The following is an 18,704-nucleotide window of genomic DNA, read 5'->3' on the forward strand; positions in this document are numbered from 1 at the left end:
TAAAAAGGAAACATAAATTCAAGCCATATGTTTCTTCTTTGAAAAATATTTAGTTTTTCAAATATTTTTCAAGTTTAAAACATAAATTCAAGTCAAATTCCAACAAAATTTTCAAGTGCTTGAATTTTTGGGGATTTGGTGCTTATTGGGATGTTTTGAAAATATATCTTCTTTAGAAGAATCAGAAGTATGACCCGTCTGGATATAGAATAAGATTTTTTTTTGATTACCTTATAATATAATAAAAATTTTGTTTCACATTTCTAATTTTGAAATTTTTCTGATAAAAGTGTACTAAATGAAAAAACCGCGGAATTATTGTTGGTTTTCGGTTTCGATTTTAAGCCATGAAAAAGCGCGATTTCGGTTAAATCCGAACCACAGTGTAAGGGGCTTAAAGTTAAGGTTATGGTTTTGAGTCAATTTGAGATGATTCGTATGCCAAAATCCTAAATTTTATTTATGTTTCAGCTTTGGCAACCTTAGTTTGATTTTGCGTATGTCATGCGCACGCATATTGATTTAGGATAAGAGCCTACGAACGAACGAATATACTAAGTACATGCAAAATATAAAGGAATACGAAGAAAAACAAAAACAAATACCCGGATAAATTCTTGGGTTTCATAAAAAAACAACAATAAAACAACAGAAACAAAAGACACCATTCATTCATGTTGAGGAATTTCGACGTACATAATTATTGCGAGGAGTACGGACGCATATACATCATATATAGTTCATACATATACACGTACGTGTTGCGACAAGTGTCCTTAACTTAAAGTCAATGAATGTAAGTATTTATAATACGTAAGCATCTCGGTTACTCAAATCATTCGACAATAAGTATCCAAAAGGATAACACACAACACCGAACGAAGCCAACCAAATTAAACGAAGTAACCACAAATTTCAATAAAAAAAACTACAATAGATAATAATAAAATTAAAAAAAAAACACAAAATAATATTTAAAAAGTGAAATAGAAATTTTTAAATACATAAATCATGTAAGTACTTTAGTAATATTTGAAAAATGATTTTTAATGAGTGCAGTTTGGTGATTATATAAAAGTTTAAAGTGAAAAGTGAAAAGGTTAAATGTCATAGCATCTACAAAATGTAGTTAGTGGTTGGTTACTTATGCATTGTAGATAGAAATGTATAGAATACATTAGACAATAGTAGCCATACAATATCTATAGTATAAATATATCATGTATCTATACGCAATTTTATATTAGGCTTATTTAACATTTGAATATTATGCTCGTATATTTTAGTATTGGATTTAAATAAAAATGTATTTCTGTACAAGTTTTTTAATTTATTTATAATCTGCCTTTATAATATGGGGAAATTTATATGCAATTTCGTGTGTCTTGTGCTGGTTTGTTCATCTGGCATACCGCTGGCTGTCAGCGTACCAGAGATTATACTCAGTCCATCTATAGTGAGACACTATAATTTATTTGGTTTTATGCTGTCCAACTCTAAATAAAACGTTTATCCATTCGCTCTAGACATCATCGAAAATAAATTTAAAAAACAAAATAGAACTTAAGCATTAACCTAATAATAAATACACAAATACTTTGATAAAATTTAAATCGTTTCTTTTAAGTTTTTCATATTAAAATATGAAAGTATGTGCAACAAACGCCCTGGCACATATTTAATACACTACCAAATGCCCCATAGTCCTAATAAAAATTCTCTTTTAATAGCCCACAGAGTATGCTATTTAGTAGATTTATACTTTTTCCATTTATTTTCTTGTTTTTTTGGGGTATTTTTAGTAGATAACCTGTTGATAGATACCAAACTTTTTTCTCTACCCTCACAAAAATTGTCATGTTATTTGTTAGAAAATGGGGTGGTGCAAACGAATAAGAAAATTTTGTTTTCTTTTTCAGTTGTGCCTTCATATTTGTGTTACAGATTCATATATAGTTAATGAATAAAATTATAAAGTTAAAAAATAATATTTTCAGCAAAATTTTCTTAGAAATTCACAAAGATTTATTTAAACGAAATTTTGAACAAATAAATTTAAAAAACACTGCGTTACAGAAACAAACAAATTTTAAATTATTTAAGAAAAATGTTTTCGAGAATGGTCATGTTTTAATATATGTACCCCTAAATCAGTTTTTTTATCATCGAAAATTATTGCAAATAATTTTCCAAATAACATCGAACATTTAAATTTTTTATTACAGTTTTTGGAACTTTCAAAATTTTTCAAATATGTTCAAAATATTTAAAATTTTCGCAACCATTTTAAGCTTTTGAAATTATTAAATTATTTAAAGTAATAAGTTTAAATTAAAAACCTCATAAACGTTTTTTCGTTTTTTCGAAATTCAGTCTGTTTCGATTTTTATTAAATTGTTTCGAATCGGATCTGATATGATCTGTGTATGTTGTGAATATATAGTTAACATATTCACAACATACACAATGTGGATATCAAAGTAAGCTTAATTTCATAAGCTTTCCATTGTTATATTGGGTGTATGACTTAAAAATTCGGTAATTTTAGTTTTTATTTTGAAACATTTATACAATATAAATTTATTCAATGTATTGGCCATTGTTAGCTATGACCTTTACACATCCTTCTTTCGCCAAAAGAACTGAACATCTTTTGAGGCCAAGAACGAATCAAGCCAATTTCGGATACTCTTTTCTGAAGTGAAGTGTATCCCAGAGAGAGCGTTTTGCATCGATCGAAACAAATAGTAGCCGGACGTGGCAAAGTCTGGACTATAAGGCGGGTGAGGCAAAACTTCCCAAACACTTCTTTCTAAATAGTTTTTAACAGGTATTGTAACATGTGACCAAGCCTTGTCATGATGGAATATTACGGTTTCATGTCTAGCCGCATATTTTGAGCGTTTTTCGGCCATATTCCCCTTCAAACGAAATTGCTGATTGAGTAGTTCCCAATGATTTTGCAAAAGTCTTGTTGAGTTTGACAACAATTTTCATAGATTAATGCCTCCAATTTTTGGTCTTCAAATTTTTTTTGGCAGGCATGGGCGATCTTTGTCTTCCGGGTACAAAATCACTTCTGAACCGCACATAAGATTCGACATGCTTCAGCGGTACACTTTTTTCAAATTAAAGAAGTAAAGCAAAACTTCCAGCATATGACGCTTTGTTGGCTATAATGTTGTTGACTATAATGTTCAATAACTAAGTGAGAATAAATGGTAGATACGTAACCTTCAAAATGACATAAAAGTTATTAAAAAAACCGAGTAAATCCCGAATTTTAAAGTCATACGCCCAATATAACACTAGTTTAACTGAAATACAATATTTCACGCATAAAATATTTTTAACGAGTACATATTTGTCATTACTTATGTCATTTTGATTAACATTTTTAATGATGATGTTTATTTTCTGCAATAAATGAAAAATATAATAGAAAGTTTTTTGTTTTACGATATTGTAGATATTCAAATAAAATTGGAACTACACCATTTTCCATTATGTACATATATTTCAGAAGTTTTTAATTGTATTTCAGAAATTTCTAATTGTATATCAAAACTTTCCAATTGAATTTCAGAGATTTTGATAAAGGATATCTTAGAATGAATTAAACTTTTATTTTAGTTTTGAACATCTATAACTTTTGACAAAGAATTGCAAAGGAGATATGATTATACGAAGAATTATAAGTAAATAGATCTAAAATGGAGAAGGAATGGAGGAAATATAAAATCATAAGAAAAATATACTTAATTTAGTCCATAATTGTACTAGTTTTTGTAAAAATTTATTTCTATAACTTGTTATACTATCTACATAACAAGTTCAAGAAAGTTATAGATACAAAATTCCACTATAATAGTTAAAGTTATTTCATTGATCTGATAAGTGCGAGATTATTCTGGGTGCCTCAAAATAATTGCAACGTAACTTGACTCACACATTTTTTTGAGTGAATTTGTAAAAAGTACATATATTTACATGCATATATCATACACCCATGTATATATGTATGTATGCACATATTTATTTATTATTTGTAAATGTACAAATAAGTCTGTAATTGTAAGTAGAAAATATATGTTAATCAAATGTGTTAGGCAAATGAAAAAAGAGAAAAACAATACGAGGAAAAACGAAGAGAATTATAGAAGTTTGTATTATTGTTGCCAGATGCCAAAAATGGCCTATTATCTGTAGATTTCGGATTTTGATGTCTTCCTAAATAAATCTTAAATTATAATACTTTGATTCATTTTAAAAATGGTGTGACCTTTTAAGATTTATTTAAATGTTAATACAAACTATAAAATATTACAATAACTTTAGATCAAAAATAAAATACTAACTGCCATGAATGAAAAACACAAATATTTGAAATCATTTTCGGGCTAGGTTTTAAAAAACCAGAATCATTTGATATCATAATAAATGATGTTATTTATGACCATTTAATTACATATTATGATAATTATTTGATAAACGATTTTAGTTTGATATTTACTGGCAGACATAACACAATTTGAAGTTTACTTGTCAGGAGATATGATCAATGTTTTAAAGGAATGGATTAGAAGGTTCCTTGGCTCGTATACTAAAAGCAGCATACTACTTCATCAGAAGCAATTATTTAAAAACAAATATGTATGTACATTAGATTGTCCCTTAGAATAAATACCACCAAACAAATTTTTAGCTTTCGACTTCCTTACTGTTATTAATATTAAGTAAAATCTGTTCAGAATATTAATTTTAAATATAGTCTGAAAGTTTTCCTAAAATCGGAAAACGTTAACCCTTAAATCGTGAAGGTCAAATGTCAAATTGTTCAATAATTGGAATTTCTAATGGAAAGATAGCGAAATATTATATATTTTTGGGCCGATTTTGGTGAAACTTAAGAAAAGTATAAAATGAAGTCTAGTATTTACAATAACAACACAAAAATGGAAATTAACCCTTAAGAGCACTTGGGGTCAAAATTACTGTGTTTTTCGTGATTTTAAAAGTTCAGGTACATATAATTTCAGCGAAACGGGATTTTCGAATTAGATGGAATTTTGAAAAACAGAAAGCACCATTTCAGCAAATTAATATGAGATTTATATCGCATTAATTTGAATTATTTATAAAAACATAAAAAAATCTTTAAATTATTGACAAACATTTACAAAACTTTGAAAATTTTTAGATTTAGGCGAGAATTCAGATATGGCTTTGAAAGCCTTTGCGAAAAAATATGAAATATGTATATTGAGCAAGCTAAGCAAATACTGATGACACAAAAAAATTTGAGAGACGGTATTTTAAAATTAATTTTGCTTTTATTTTAGTAGCGAACATTCACAACATATTTTTGGGGTAACCCAAATGTATATATCTGGCAACCATCAGCTAGTGAGTTTGTGTATTTGGTATTTTCCAACTGTTGATGGGGGTAAATTGATTTTCACAGGAGTTATGGATAGACCGTTAAAAGGATATGTTCACACATACATATGAAATATGTATATGCTTGTGTGTATTTGCACTTTACTTTGTATGTGTGTGTGTGAGTATTTTTGAAATGTTCGTATAAATTATACTTAATGGCAGCAACTAATTTATTCTCTTGATAAAAAAATAATTATTCAGGAATTCGTTTTTCACAGATCACAACATAAGAAAAGGACTTGTTCTAAGAAAAACGAAAAAAAACATATGTAAATAAAATTGGAATTGCAAATACATAGTATAATTTAATCTTTTCACCTTATTTTATTTATTAGGGAAGTTACATTAATTTCTAAATTTAATACACAGAAATGTGTAAAAATAAATGGCCCAATATTACAAACTTGTAGTTTTGTTACTATAATCACACAGAGAAATAATATATTTGTACATGTTTACTGTAACCATAATATGTTAAAGTTACGATTTACATGATTATCGCCATCATATACATAGTATATGATTGTAATAAATAAGTATATGTTTGTGACCATCATTTTTATGATGAAGGATTTACCACATAAGCCGAGAACTTATGGTTTTCATAATTTGATAACAACATATTATAATATAATGATGGATGCATCATGAACGTGATGTCTAAGAAAACCAATAGATATTAAAAATCCTCCAGAAAAACTGTTGCCTCAAAAAACAATTTTCTGTTTCAGATGAATAAAAACAAGGTTAATGGAGTCCACAATACAAAATGGATGCTGCTAGGCACCTTCGGTTTCAGTTGGAGTCTAGTTAACAGCGAAAATTACCATCAGAATCATATCATAAAGGGGGAATATTTAATAGATAACGTTTTTAGTTAATGACAACTTATTACAATGATGTTAAACTATTATGACAGCATTACTGCCTAAGACATGAAATTTCCGAGAAAAAATACATTAAGATATTAAACTATCTTTAATATTCATGTTAACAGGAACTACGCAGGGATAAAATTATTTATTGTTGAGTGAACTTTGCCTTTTTATAAATAAAAGACGTATTTTTTATATGAATAAACAAAAAAAAACACTTTACCTAAGTCTTTAATTTGGCAGAAAAAAGCACTTATTTCATTTAAAAGAGTCAAAAAGTAAGACATATTTTTTATTGAGGTTTAAGGAAACAATTATGATGATGAAATAAATATTAAGGATGTCTTACATACACATTTAGTAAATACAAGCATACACACATAAATATTTATCCTGTCATCGTAGGAAATCATAACTATATACATATTTTGATATCATTATAACTTAAGTGAGCCAGGATAAAGGGAAGGGGAGACACAATAAAATTCTAAAAACTTAATATAATCGTCTTAATGGCACGTAATGGAATGAATGAATGAATTCCTAAAGGAATTTCATCATAACACACAAAATAAAAAATAAAATTAAAGTACAATTTTATGTACATATGTCATATTTATATCCTTGTACCTATGACTTTGTAATACCATACTTATAGCTACTATAAAAAATAGAAACCAAAAGTCCTTAAACAAAAAAAAAAAAGAAATCCGCAAAAATTTCATTATAGAAAGAATGCGGCCTGCAAAAAAAATTGAAGATGAGCTGAGGTGTTTAACAATAAGCGGAACAAGGAACTTATTAAATCATATCTCGTTTTTTGTTTAACCTTCATTAAGCGTTAAAATCGTTTTTATTATGCAAATGAAAGAAACCCTTATTTAATTAAACTTCTATAGCCACCATGAATATTAAATTACCACAAACTTTTATCCTTTTTTCCTTTCATTCTTTCATACTCACTGTGTTTATTATCATTCTGTTTCTCACTTTTTTAATATAATTTTTTTCTCTTTTAGTTGTACCTGTTGATTGATGGGCATAAAAATGAAGGGTAAAGGCCACATTATGCTTTTGCTGCAGCTACTGGTGATGTTTGCAACAACAACATGTTGGGGTCAACGTTCACCATTTTCCTTACAAGATGCCGTCGATGAACTACATCGCCAAGAATATCCCTTAAACGCCCCACCTGGTCAACAGACTCATTTTATGGCTGGAGCTTTTGGCAGCTCTCCAGATCAGGACTATTGGGATGAAGGTAAAATATAGCAAATGTTGCTTGCTTTTCTTTATACATTTATATTTTGCCAGTCATGCCATCTTCGCCAGGGTCATATTTTTCTATTAATCTTGTTATTACGCTTTTAAGCAGATTGTGGTTATTACATTTTATTCAATTTGTTATTGTAAAATCACTCTATTCAAACTAATGCACAACCATTACCCCCTCCAAGCCATCAATCAATCTTGTCCACTTGTCAAATGCATGTCCCATTAAAGCCCAACACACACACAAAATGTTTAGTAAAATAAATATGACCACAAAGATCAGAAACAGCCAAAAAAAAAAACACTTTTCCTTTTTTTGTTCTTCTCCTCCCTTTCCCCTTACAGACGCCGCATACACTTACAACTCGAAAAAACCACGCAATCGTTTAAATAAACAACTCGCCAAATATTTGGAACGTGAAAACTATGACGCTGATCATGGCGGTTTGACACTAGGACCATTTGGTGGCTATGAATTCGATGAGGATAGTAATAAACTCATCATTCCCAAGTATCAGCATGATCGTAAACGTTCCTCTGTATTTAGGGAACGTAGTAATATCTATGGTAAGTTATTAAATCCAAGGGAATTTGTAAGACAGACCAACCAACTCTAAGGCGGATCAGACTATACTTCTTCACAGCCAGCTATAAATTATCTAAAAGCCTTGAAACCCTTAGATTAATTTTTATATTAAAGTTCATTGTTTTTTCTATTTAAATTCCAGATGATATTCCTGCTTCTCTGTTCCGCGAACGTGAATCACAAGATGTTCCCGACCACTCCGAACTGACAGATCAGTTCTTGCGTGAAATTGAAAAGGCCCAAGAACACGAACGTCAAGATCGTTATAAAGACGCTTTGCGTAATCTCTGGGAAAAATATCAGCAGCAAGAGAATCAAATAGAGGGCGATATCTATGAGGAACAGAAGAAACGCATGCGTATGCCACCTTACTACATGTTGATGCAAAGAAAACGCTCCTATCCAGTGCTGCCTTGGTTGCCCTATAATGCCGATCGTAAAAAACGTTTTCCCGTTTCGAAGCGTTCAACCTCACACATGAGCAACGATAGTCCTTCGCTAAGTAATTTGGAGAAAACTGACGAAAATGTAGAAAAAGAGTTGAGTGAATTGTTTGGCAGTGGTACGGATGAAAAGAAGAAGAGATCAATTGACAACGGTCACTCTAAACCAACCACTACCCATGCCCCCGACTCGGAGACAGCAACTACAACTGACATGCGCTTGGAAATGGAGAGCTCGCATAAAAATAAGACCACAGAAGAGAATGTAAAGCGATCAGTAACTAATACTCAACACGAAATGGATCATCACCAGCATGCTGGGCACACCTTAAAGGAACACAAACATGGCAAACGCAGCAACCACGGATCATCACATGAAAGTCATGAAGACGAAGGTGAAGAAGAGGAGGAAGATTCAGATGAAGAACACGACAGCGAAGAGGAGGAAGAAGATCATGAACATGACCATGAGCATGACGAACACGAAGATGACGACGAAGAGGCCAAACGTAAAAAGAAACGTAATGCTACAACCTCCAAAAAGAAACGTAACGTAACTCTAAGGCGTACCATGGACGATTACAATATAATGCGTAGTAAGAAATCAATTGATTGGAGCAAATATTTTGGAATTGATCGTAAAAAGAAGGCTATGCCTGTTGTAAATGACAATAAAGAGTAAGTAGTATACTAACAGAAATTGAGCTTGTAAAAGAATTATATAAATAAAACATTTTTTAAACTTGTAGCGATGAAATGAAAAAGAGAAACCCCGAAGAAGATACTTCAGCGGAAGATATAAACAAGAAGAAAAAACGTAAACTAGATCCTGCCAAATTGGACAATATGAATAAGAAATTACAGGCAATTGAAGATTTTATTATCAATGAGACAATAAAGTATACTGGAGCTCATGAAGGTAAACAACTGAAAATAAGTAGACTTAGTAGATACATTTTGTCATTCCCCCATATTTGCATCTAAATACATATAAGTTTATCTATATTATGGATTCTTATAGATAAGAGAGTCAACTTAATAATGTAAGTTGTCAGTTTGACGATGTCAATAATTTCATAAATATGTATATGGGGCATTTCAAAAAAGTTTTTGATTTCGGAAAAAAAATATTAAAATTTTTTTATTTTTTTTTTTAAATATTTTTTTTCGAAAGATCGAAGAAATAGCTATCTATACTATTTGGGACACATTTTGCTAAGAACAATAGGTAATAAGTTACATGGATAAGAAAAAACCCCTGTTTGACCAAATTGTCAAAATTTTACCCCCTATAACTCAGAGAGTTCTCGACCGATGTTGTTGAAAAATTGTGTCTGAGTTACTATCCAATAGAGCTAACCTTGGTGCAAATTTCATCCCGATCGGAAGACATCGATTTCAAAAGTTGGTTCACTTGACATGAAATGCCCCATATATGTATGTATGTATACGACAATAAATATTTAGGATAAATATTAATTTCGAAACGTGGTGCCACTCCTACATTTTTTTTGGATTTTGTTTTATGGAAAACAGTTTTTTGTTGAAAATATAATTTTTGTGCTAATGTTTCCTTAAAAAAATCGAAGTCGTTCTTGTTTTTGTGAAATTTAAAACTATACAATTTTCTAATCTTATTTCCTACTGGATTGGTCATAAATCCATTGGACTAAGCAATGATAGGTTCGTTATGTCTAACCACAAGTTAAACATACATACTTTTGGGACGATATGGTCTATGCGGGACCAGTTGTGCCACTTTGTTAAAATTAGTAAATAATAGTAAATTACTAAACAACTTCTACAATACAAACAATTTAGTTTTAGTACTGCAAAAGAGGAATTGTTAAAGTTTAATGTTTATTTTTTATTTCAGGCATTGATAATCCTGAAGAGATTCAACGTCTTAAGGATCGCGTCCTATCGCGACTAGCAACGGCCTATAGTTTGGAGAAAATGCGTCGAGCTTTGGAAAAGTTGCGGCAATCGGTTGACAACGAAAATCACTTAATGCGTAACATTATCGATCCTGATGCAGAAAACTCACTTGAAAATAATTCCCTAGAAGCCGTAAAGAAAGATAAATTACCTGTTACATCACAGAATTTAAATAGTGAAGACAAAGACGAAGAGGCCATGAAAAAGAAAATGAAAAAGAGCAACGGTTTTATGCGTTATCCCGATGTAGCAAATGAATTTGGTGAATTTGAAGATACTCTTCAGAGTCCAAATCGTTATGAGACCTTAAATGATGCCTACTTGGGTAATAAAAACTACATTTTGGGTACCAATCAGTGTCCTATAATTGAGGTGAGTTGAGGAGGAGAAACAAAACGTACGAATAAAGATTATAATACTATAATTTGTTAATTTCTAGTCCATGGCTGAACGTTGTCGCGGTGTTGATCTGCTAAGTGGTGATGTCAATCAAGAACTATTGCCCCTCTGTGGAGTTCATCAGCTTTGTTATTTATGTGTAAGTTTTTTACGAAAATGTTTAATATTTGAATAGCTATATTAATTAAGTAATTTTCAATCTAGGGTACTTCTCAAATAGCTTGTGATTACCAATACCTATCGGAAGCCGATGCCATTTGCGGTAACAATAACAACGAATGTCAGGCTGCAGCTAGATCCGTCTTAATGATACTGCGTGGCACTCCGGGCCCGCAATTGGGTCCCCGTGAATGCATCAAGAATTCTTGTTTGTACAGTGCTATGCGTGAAATTGGCCTCTAAACTTAAAAACATGAGCCTCCTTACACAGGTTGTTGTTTTTATGCTTTTTGCCCAAAATAATTTTCATAAAATCTCAGTGTATCTTTTAGTTGTAAGTACAAGAGGGAAAGCATGAAATACATACATATATTTAAAGGAGATCAAACTTATATACAGACATATAGAAACTATATAAAAATGAATCAAAATAATATTTAATACTAATAATAGACATAATAAATCATATACTCTATATTGTGTGTAATTAAAAAAAGTGTTTAACCAGAACTCCCTTTAAAACCACAATATTTTCCCCTCCCTCTCCCTTTACTAAGAAACCAAATACATACATACCTACATATATACTATACATACATGTTATTTATATTTTAATGTAATTAATTATTACTTTATATTAAAAAGAAGAAAAAAACTAATGAAATTTAAAGTTTCAACTGTTGAAAAATTGTATATTTCAAAAATGAGCGACATTATATTTCAAACATACATACAGTTTAGGTATAAGCAAAAATTAAAAAATAATAATATACCACTGTAATGTTTTAAAACCCCAAATCCAAAAATCAAAACCCATATTTAAATGTATTTATTAAATGTGAGTATTATATACAATAAACAAATAAAAAAATATTTAACAAGTTATGTTGCACCGATTTAAATATTTAATAATAAAGGCAGCTAGCTAAATAACATAAATTTTAAAATGTTTAAAGTTGTTGCAGTTTTAATAATGCGTTCAATGTAAGGTCTATCTACCATAACTTCCCCCAATTTTAAATACATACATCATAAAAAGTATATTCCGTAGTTTCAGTTTTCAAACGGATGATAACAGTTTTTAAAAACTATTAAAGGTTCAAAATATACAGTTAGCTAGTCCATTAGCTAACCTTTTCAGCACTTCATACCGTGCAGCGCATTTCGTATAAGTTGGAAAGTTGCTAATGTCACGCCAATTCCTAAAAAGGGAGAGGCTAATAACCCTATAAATTACCACCCAGTAGCAATTTGTTCTGCACTTTCCAAAGTTATGGAGAGTATGGCAAACTACAATCTGGTTAAATATTTGGAGTACAACAATTTACTTAACGACCATTAGTATGGATTTCGTAGAGGATGCTCCATGGGAGACTTGCTAACCTTTCCATCGGAAAAATGGTGTAGTTCCATTCACCGTTTTGGCAAAAGTAAAGTGGTGACTCCAGATATTTCCAAGCCTTTCAGTAGCGTGTGGCACTTTTATCAACATTTATTGCTTTTGGTGTCGGTATTAACTTTTCTCGATTTATAAAAAATTGTTTGACATAACTGCACTGCTGTAAAAAATGAATCTATTGAAAATGACAATCTAAACCCTTTCAAATGATTTTCATGTCTTCTCGAGCGTTTATTACTCAAGATATTTAAGAATTTGTGTGAGTTAGGGAGATCATTTCATGAACAATTACTTAATCTATCAATATTAATTTATGTATATAAATTTGTTAAAATTTACTTACGTTTAAGGCATGATCCCTTTTAAATTTATTGTTAAACCGTTAAGAATATTTCTATCGTCATCCACTTTCTCATCTTTAGAAAAAAAAAACAAATCCTTTTATCACCACTATTTGCTAATAATCCTTAACTCATATTTTGCAAAGCAACAATTAACAAACAATAATTTATATCTCAGACTGATTTTCTATTAAATTGAGAACTTTTGAGATGAATACACCGAAATGATAATAATTTTCATAAATTATTTATTTCAAACCTTATTTTTCTGAATTAATAAAGAACTTTTCAAAGACACTTCCAACTTTTCAAAGACACTTCCACACTTCCACATTTTTATTGAACACAACTACCAGACTAACAAATTATTGTTAAAATATGGCAGCTTTACAAAATATTTTGACATTTAACGATAACTTATCGACAACTTATTATGAAAAAATCGTCATCTCTTGCCAGTGAGAATATTTGTGTAATTTTGTAAAACATTTTTACTACGTCGACTTACAAAGAAAATTAATTGAGAAACAATTTTATTAATGCATATATTAAAAAAGGAAAATTAAATAATTAACGAGCCAAAGATTTTAACGAATAAATTATATAAACGATAACTATTGAAATAGATTTGTATAAACAATAATAAACTACGTGTCTTTAAGTGACATCAGCCTTATACAAAAAAAGTCAACAGCATCCCACAATTATCTTGATAAAACTACATCTTCATGGAAGAAATTAAAGTAGAAATGTCGGGAGACATGAATGTGCCAAAAACTGAGGCAAAGGCACAATTTGATTTCAGTTCCTTTACAAAATTTCAAAAAATCCCTTCACCCTTGGAACTAATACAACTGGCACGCCAATACATCAGACCCTGGTCGGAGTTTTTGAATACAAATAACTTTAAGACAGCCGCTAGTATGCCACGTCTGAGTAGCCGTTTTATTAGAAATTTGGATTACTTTAAAAGCAATTACAGTTTTGTTTTCATTGTCTTGATGATTTATTGCCTGTAAGTGGAACTAAATATGAAGGTCTATGTATTATCTTTTATAATCTGTTTATTTTATTTAGCATCACTTCCCCGTTAATCCTTATTGTCTTAGCCGGTGTGGCCTATGCCAGTAACAGGATTAGAAAGGCACAAATCCCAGTCAGTGTGTTTGGTCATCAATTGTCTACGGCTCATCAAATTATGGCTCTCAATGTGGCCTCTGCACCCATACTATTCTTAGTAGGGGCAGGATCGGCTTTGTTTTGGACTTTGGGTAAGATATTTAAGAATTCTTGAATCAATTTACATGATTTCTATTTTGTTTTTTTTTTAATTTTGTTTGTAGGCGCTTCCTGTTTTGTTATTTCCTTACACGCCATCTTTTATAATATAGATGCTATTGTAACAGAAGAGTCGGAAGGATTCTTATCGGAAGTTGTTTAAACAATCTCAACAAAACTATTATCCAAACACAGGGGCCTTATTTTCAAATACTGAAGCTAATTAATTTGTTTTTAGTTTTCTTTCTTTGAGAAGTATATCTTACTGATTTGTTTATATATATATATTTATGTATAGATGTTGTATTGCTTTAATTTAATATATTTTATAGTTATTTTACTTATCGCGAGCTTTGATACTACAAATATGTCGTACAAATCTCCAAGTTTTTAACACTGTAGTAGTGTAATCTTTACAAAGGTTTAAATTTAATAAAAATTAAGAAAACCTCAACAACTGTTTTTTAATGGAAATTGTGTACTGTTGAAAAAAGTGTGTAAACATTTACAACAAATGTTTGCCACAGCTGTTGTTAGTATTACATATTTAAAATAACTAAAAATTTGTTTTGGTTTAGCTTTTATACCTTTCGCCGTTTCTAATTTCTATAAAATTCATCTGCGACTCTATAAAAAAAACTTCATTTATATTCCGAATCATACTAAGGGCATTTATTCTATTAAACGACATCCATCTATCATACAATTAGAATAGAAAAATGTGTCTTTTGAAACATCTCTATCTATAATTATCCAAAATACATAAATCAAAAACGGAATGCAACTTATACATCATTAGAATAAACGAAAAACCATGCAACGGATAAATGTTCGTACAATTGTTTATAAAATAAACTGCTATAGTATTAACGAATACAAAAAAGGATTAACTACAAATAATATTGTTCATTTAACAATTTTATTAAGTTTTTCCCTTCCCCTCTAAAATGTAAAAAAAGTAATTTTTCGCCTAAGCTAACGATACATACCACTGATGGTGAAGAGTATAAATATAAAAACAGTTTTTATCAAAAAATTAAATTCAATAACAATTGCTTTTCCACTATGATAAGACTCACACTTTCATGTTTAAGACTTCTTTTCAGTAAATAAAAGCAATACAACTTTTCTAAATAAATTTATTTTGTTGTTTGTTTTACACACGTAAACAAAATAAGCAGAAAAGAGTAATTAAATGTAGTTTAGAGTAGGGAGGTGTGTTTAGCAAAAAACACGTACAAAATTTTAAGACTAAAAACATATACTATTTTTAATTGTGTTACAACGAATCATAATAAAATGTTTAATTTCCATTACACATAGTGTCTCCCGAACGAATAATCTTGCATACATTTAGAAATAATTGTATCAATTTCCTTTCTTGTTTCTTTTGCTCTTGTTATTAACTTAAATTTAGTCACATTAAGAAAAATAAAGAAATGCATAAATTTATGATGTTGCTACCGCACCAGATGTTGATGCTGACGATGGATTCTTAGCAATACGCTGGGCGTAGAGACGTCTTAATAAACGATTGCCGGAAAGGAATGTAAAGATGGCAATTGGTATAAGCAGACGCAATGTTTGGAACATGTTCAGTTTCAACCAAAATACGGTGAACAGCACTAAAATACCACCGAAGCCAATATGGAAACCAATGGTACTGGGATGGAAAGTAAAATTGCCAATGTTGATGCCCAATTTCGACCAGAAAACCAACAACAAAACCAAGGGGGTCAAACACAGACCGGTGAAAACATCCGAAACTATGCGAGAGGGACGCTTATCGGGTACACGGAATTGATGATGGATTTCCGGTAGGGGAGAGCGTATGGGTTGCTTTTTGGCATCTGTTAGGAAGTTAAGAAAATTAAACTTTTGAAAAGAACTAAATGAAAAAATCTACTCACCTCCTACATGAGTATTGGCGGAAAATTTGATTTCAATTTCGGCTACCAACCATTGGAACGAGTTAGAAATAGATGAATCGCCCACAATTAAATACATTTCATAAAGACCACTTTTGTGCTTGAAATCGCCAGCTCTAGCGCCAACATCCATATCGAATTTGTAGGCCTTGTTACTGTCTTGCTCGGCAACATAAATGATTTCTTCGTCGTTTTCCTTGTTATAGAAGCGTACAAAGGCTTGATGAACAGTAATGGCCTAAAAAAACAGTAAAAAAGTAAAATATTTTAAAAAACAATTTCAAAAACTAAGTTTCTTAAAAGATATTAAAAAAAAACTGTAACAATCAAAGTGTAAATGGATCACATGGATTCCATTATTAATTATATGGCATCCAATAATTAATTTTCGTATTCAAAATACCCGTTGTACTCTCGTGAATAAATTGAAACTCTCAATTTTTTTATGTAAAAAGATAAATTTAAACTCAGAAAATATAGAAAAGTTTGCTCTTTTTATTTTTGAGAATTTAATTTAGTTTCGAGTTATGGTTCCCTTAATATTTTAAAACCACAAGTCACTTACCTTATTAGCTTGACTTTCTTCCACTAAAGTTGTCTTCAATATAACCTTTTGAGTATTATCGGCCGACAGTTGTTCCTTCAATTTATTGGGGTAGGCTACATTTTGTTTTTTCACGGCAGAACTGGCATCCAATTCACCAACGCCAATTTCCAATTGTTGTACCTTTGCTTTACCCAAAACTTTGAAATTCAATTTTTGTGTGTATGAAGAGTCAACCGACACATCAGCGACATATAGAGCACGGGCAGGCTTGTATGATGAAAGATCAACTTCATAAGTGGTTTTATCAGACGATTTCGAGGTGAAAGAGACTTTTTCAGCTAACACAGAGTTGTCTTTCTTCAAAGACATCTTGGCGAATACATTTTGAGGTGCGTTAGAAAGAGGTTTGCCCAGGAGATCAACTACGGCTACTGTGAGACGAGGAGAATCAGCAATCAATTGACCATTGCCGATCAATTGCACGCAAATGGGAGCAATTTTAGACGATGATGAGGATAAAGTTTTCAGAGCTTCAATGAGTACATGAGCACCTTTAGCAGTTTGTACCGAACGTCTGGAAAGGAAATAACTGGCCAATTTGACGGATTGTTCAGCACTTATGGGTAAAGTTTTGTCGAAGGTTTTGGCTGCTTTAAAGGCGCCATTAATAATTAAAGCTGTAATACTTAATCCACCCTCGAATTGTAATAGCTTTCCATCGACTTCATCAGCTTGTACTATGGCATCCTCAATGCGATCAGCGACAAAGGCTGCAGAGGAGCCCAATTCTGTGGACACACTAAAGGCATAACCCAAATTGGAGAGAGTATCATCCTTCTTCAAAACTTCTTGCAAGTTTTTGACAATTTTTGCTACGGTAGCCTCCTCTATTTGTACACCTAGATATTTGTGTGTGGCCACACGGTAAAAGATTTCTTGAGCAGATGCAGCGGGCGTCCTGAAAGCAGCATATATCTTGGACAACTCTTTTTCGGGTAATTTTTCGGAACATTTCAGAATCTTGCTGGCACCCACTAAATAAAAGTCTTTTTCAAAATCCTTAAAAAAAGCAGACATTATAAATTTTTTAACAAAATAAAGGGATAATTTACTTACATTTAATTTCGATTCCTCATGTAATTTATTGAGTTTCTGACATAATTGCTTTTTCTCATCTGCACTGGTGGGCTCAATGTTCAAGCTAGCATAGTAAATTGATTGCAAATCATTGGACGTTAAAGCTGATACAAAGACAGACTGGAAACGTTGTAAATCTTGTGCAGTCAAATGGCTGTCCACGGTACGGGCAGCCTGGCTGGTGGATAAACTTAAACTCAAGGTAATGGCCACCAAGAGTGACAAAACTGAAAAATGTTAACAAAAGGAAATAAAAAATTATTAATCTCTGTATTTTCTTCCAGCAAGTGGGACAAAATTGCAAATCTTTTACGAGTGACGCCTCTTTTCAGAAAACACACCGGCTTTTTGCTGTATTGTGTAGGCCGGCATTTACATATTTTTGTTTGTAAAATATTTGCCAAATACTTCAAATTACTTACCTAATTTATTCATTTTTTTTAAACTATTATTACTCGATTAAATATTATTAGTTTTTATTAAATTTAGTTTAGTTAAATTAAGAAAATTTATAGAATTTCTTAATTTTTACCACAAAATGTTCTTTTTCAGCGGTGGCTATATGACAGACACGTCAGCGGGTGTTAGAAATGCCAGATCGAAAAATAAAAGTTAATAAAAGGGGTAATTTTAGCCCATTACTGCTATTTATATAATATTATTGGTGTTATAGTTAATATTAATTATGAATAATTGTTAGCCATATTAAAGAAACAATTGAATTAGTATTTCTGTTGGTTAATTTGTTAGTTACCAAACAATAAATAAACTAAGGAATATCATTCCCATATTGCTAGTTAAATGACATAATCTGGCAACTTAAAGAGCTGTGTTCATTAGTATATCAGCCAGAAACATTCACCATAAAGTGATATCTTATACTTTCAGCTGGTGGGTTGCCACAATAATTTTATATTTTATAAAAAGTCTTTATATACACTTTAAAAGGAATTGCTTTGA

General features: G+C 30.8%; 3 protein-coding genes across 4 annotated transcripts; 2 read left to right on the forward strand and 1 right to left on the reverse strand.

Annotated features, from left to right (window-relative positions):
• The first annotated feature begins 952 nt into the window (after window positions 1-952).
• On the forward strand, window positions 953-12,069 carry LOC135961876 (DNA ligase 1). 2 transcript variants are annotated; one of them, XM_065513512.1, is made up of 8 exons: window positions 953-1,013; window positions 7,337-7,578; window positions 7,935-8,156; window positions 8,318-9,296; window positions 9,368-9,537; window positions 10,495-10,928; window positions 10,996-11,094; window positions 11,160-12,069. In XM_065513512.1, exons 2-8 carry the CDS (start codon window positions 7,353-7,355, stop codon window positions 11,355-11,357), a joined length of 2,328 nt encoding a protein of 775 aa, XP_065369584.1. In that variant the 5' UTR covers window positions 953-1,013; window positions 7,337-7,352; the 3' UTR covers window positions 11,358-12,069. The 2 variants fall into 2 exon arrangements, with proteins under 2 accessions (XP_065369584.1, XP_065369585.1); XM_065513513.1 differs by lacking the exon at window positions 7,935-8,156.
• A 1,335-nt stretch (window positions 12,070-13,404) lies between these two features.
• Window positions 13,405-14,589, forward strand: LOC135962350 (prenylated Rab acceptor protein 1). The gene is made up of 3 exons (XM_065514231.1): window positions 13,405-13,869; window positions 13,932-14,125; window positions 14,198-14,589. Exons 1-3 carry the CDS (start codon window positions 13,583-13,585, stop codon window positions 14,293-14,295), a joined length of 579 nt encoding a protein of 192 aa, XP_065370303.1. The 5' UTR covers window positions 13,405-13,582; the 3' UTR covers window positions 14,296-14,589.
• Window positions 14,590-15,257: 668 nt separating this feature from the next.
• OstDelta (oligosaccharide transferase delta subunit) lies at window positions 15,258-18,194 on the reverse strand. Its single transcript, XM_065514230.1, has 5 exons — window positions 18,167-18,194; window positions 17,724-17,971; window positions 16,626-17,666; window positions 16,043-16,298; window positions 15,258-15,982 (listed from the first exon to the last, which is right to left on the reverse strand). The coding sequence occupies exons 1-5, from the start codon at window positions 18,177-18,179 to the stop codon at window positions 15,582-15,584; spliced, it is 1,959 nt and encodes a 652-aa protein (XP_065370302.1). The 5' UTR covers window positions 18,180-18,194; the 3' UTR covers window positions 15,258-15,581.
• Window positions 18,195-18,704: the final 510 nt, after the last annotated feature.

This window comes from Calliphora vicina, chromosome 5 (genome assembly GCF_958450345.1).
Source record: "Calliphora vicina chromosome 5, idCalVici1.1, whole genome shotgun sequence".
In the NCBI taxonomy this organism is placed as follows: domain Eukaryota; kingdom Metazoa; phylum Arthropoda; class Insecta; order Diptera; family Calliphoridae; genus Calliphora; species Calliphora vicina.

Coding starts and splice junctions, on each gene's coding strand:
- LOC135961876 (XM_065513512.1), top strand. CDS start 7,353: ATGGGCATAAAAATGAAGGGTAAAGGCCACATTATGCTTTTGCTGCAG. Junction 9,297..9,367: donor GTTGTAAATGACAATAAAGA/GTAAGTAGTATA, acceptor TTAAACTTGTAG/CGATGAAATGAAAAAGAGAA. Junction 9,538..10,494: donor GTATACTGGAGCTCATGAAG/GTAAACAACTGA, acceptor TTTTTATTTCAG/GCATTGATAATCCTGAAGAG.
- LOC135962350 (XM_065514231.1), top strand. CDS start 13,583: ATGGAAGAAATTAAAGTAGAAATGTCGGGAGACATGAATGTGCCAAAA. Junction 13,870..13,931: donor GTCTTGATGATTTATTGCCT/GTAAGTGGAACT, acceptor TATTTTATTTAG/CATCACTTCCCCGTTAATCC. Junction 14,126..14,197: donor GGCTTTGTTTTGGACTTTGG/GTAAGATATTTA, acceptor TTTTGTTTGTAG/GCGCTTCCTGTTTTGTTATT.
- OstDelta (XM_065514230.1), bottom strand. Junction 17,667..17,723: donor ATGAGGAATCGAAATTAAAT/GTAAGTAAATTA, acceptor GCTTTTTTTAAG/GATTTTGAAAAAGACTTTTA. Junction 15,983..16,042: donor CGCCAATACTCATGTAGGAG/GTGAGTAGATTT, acceptor ACTTCCTAACAG/ATGCCAAAAAGCAACCCATA.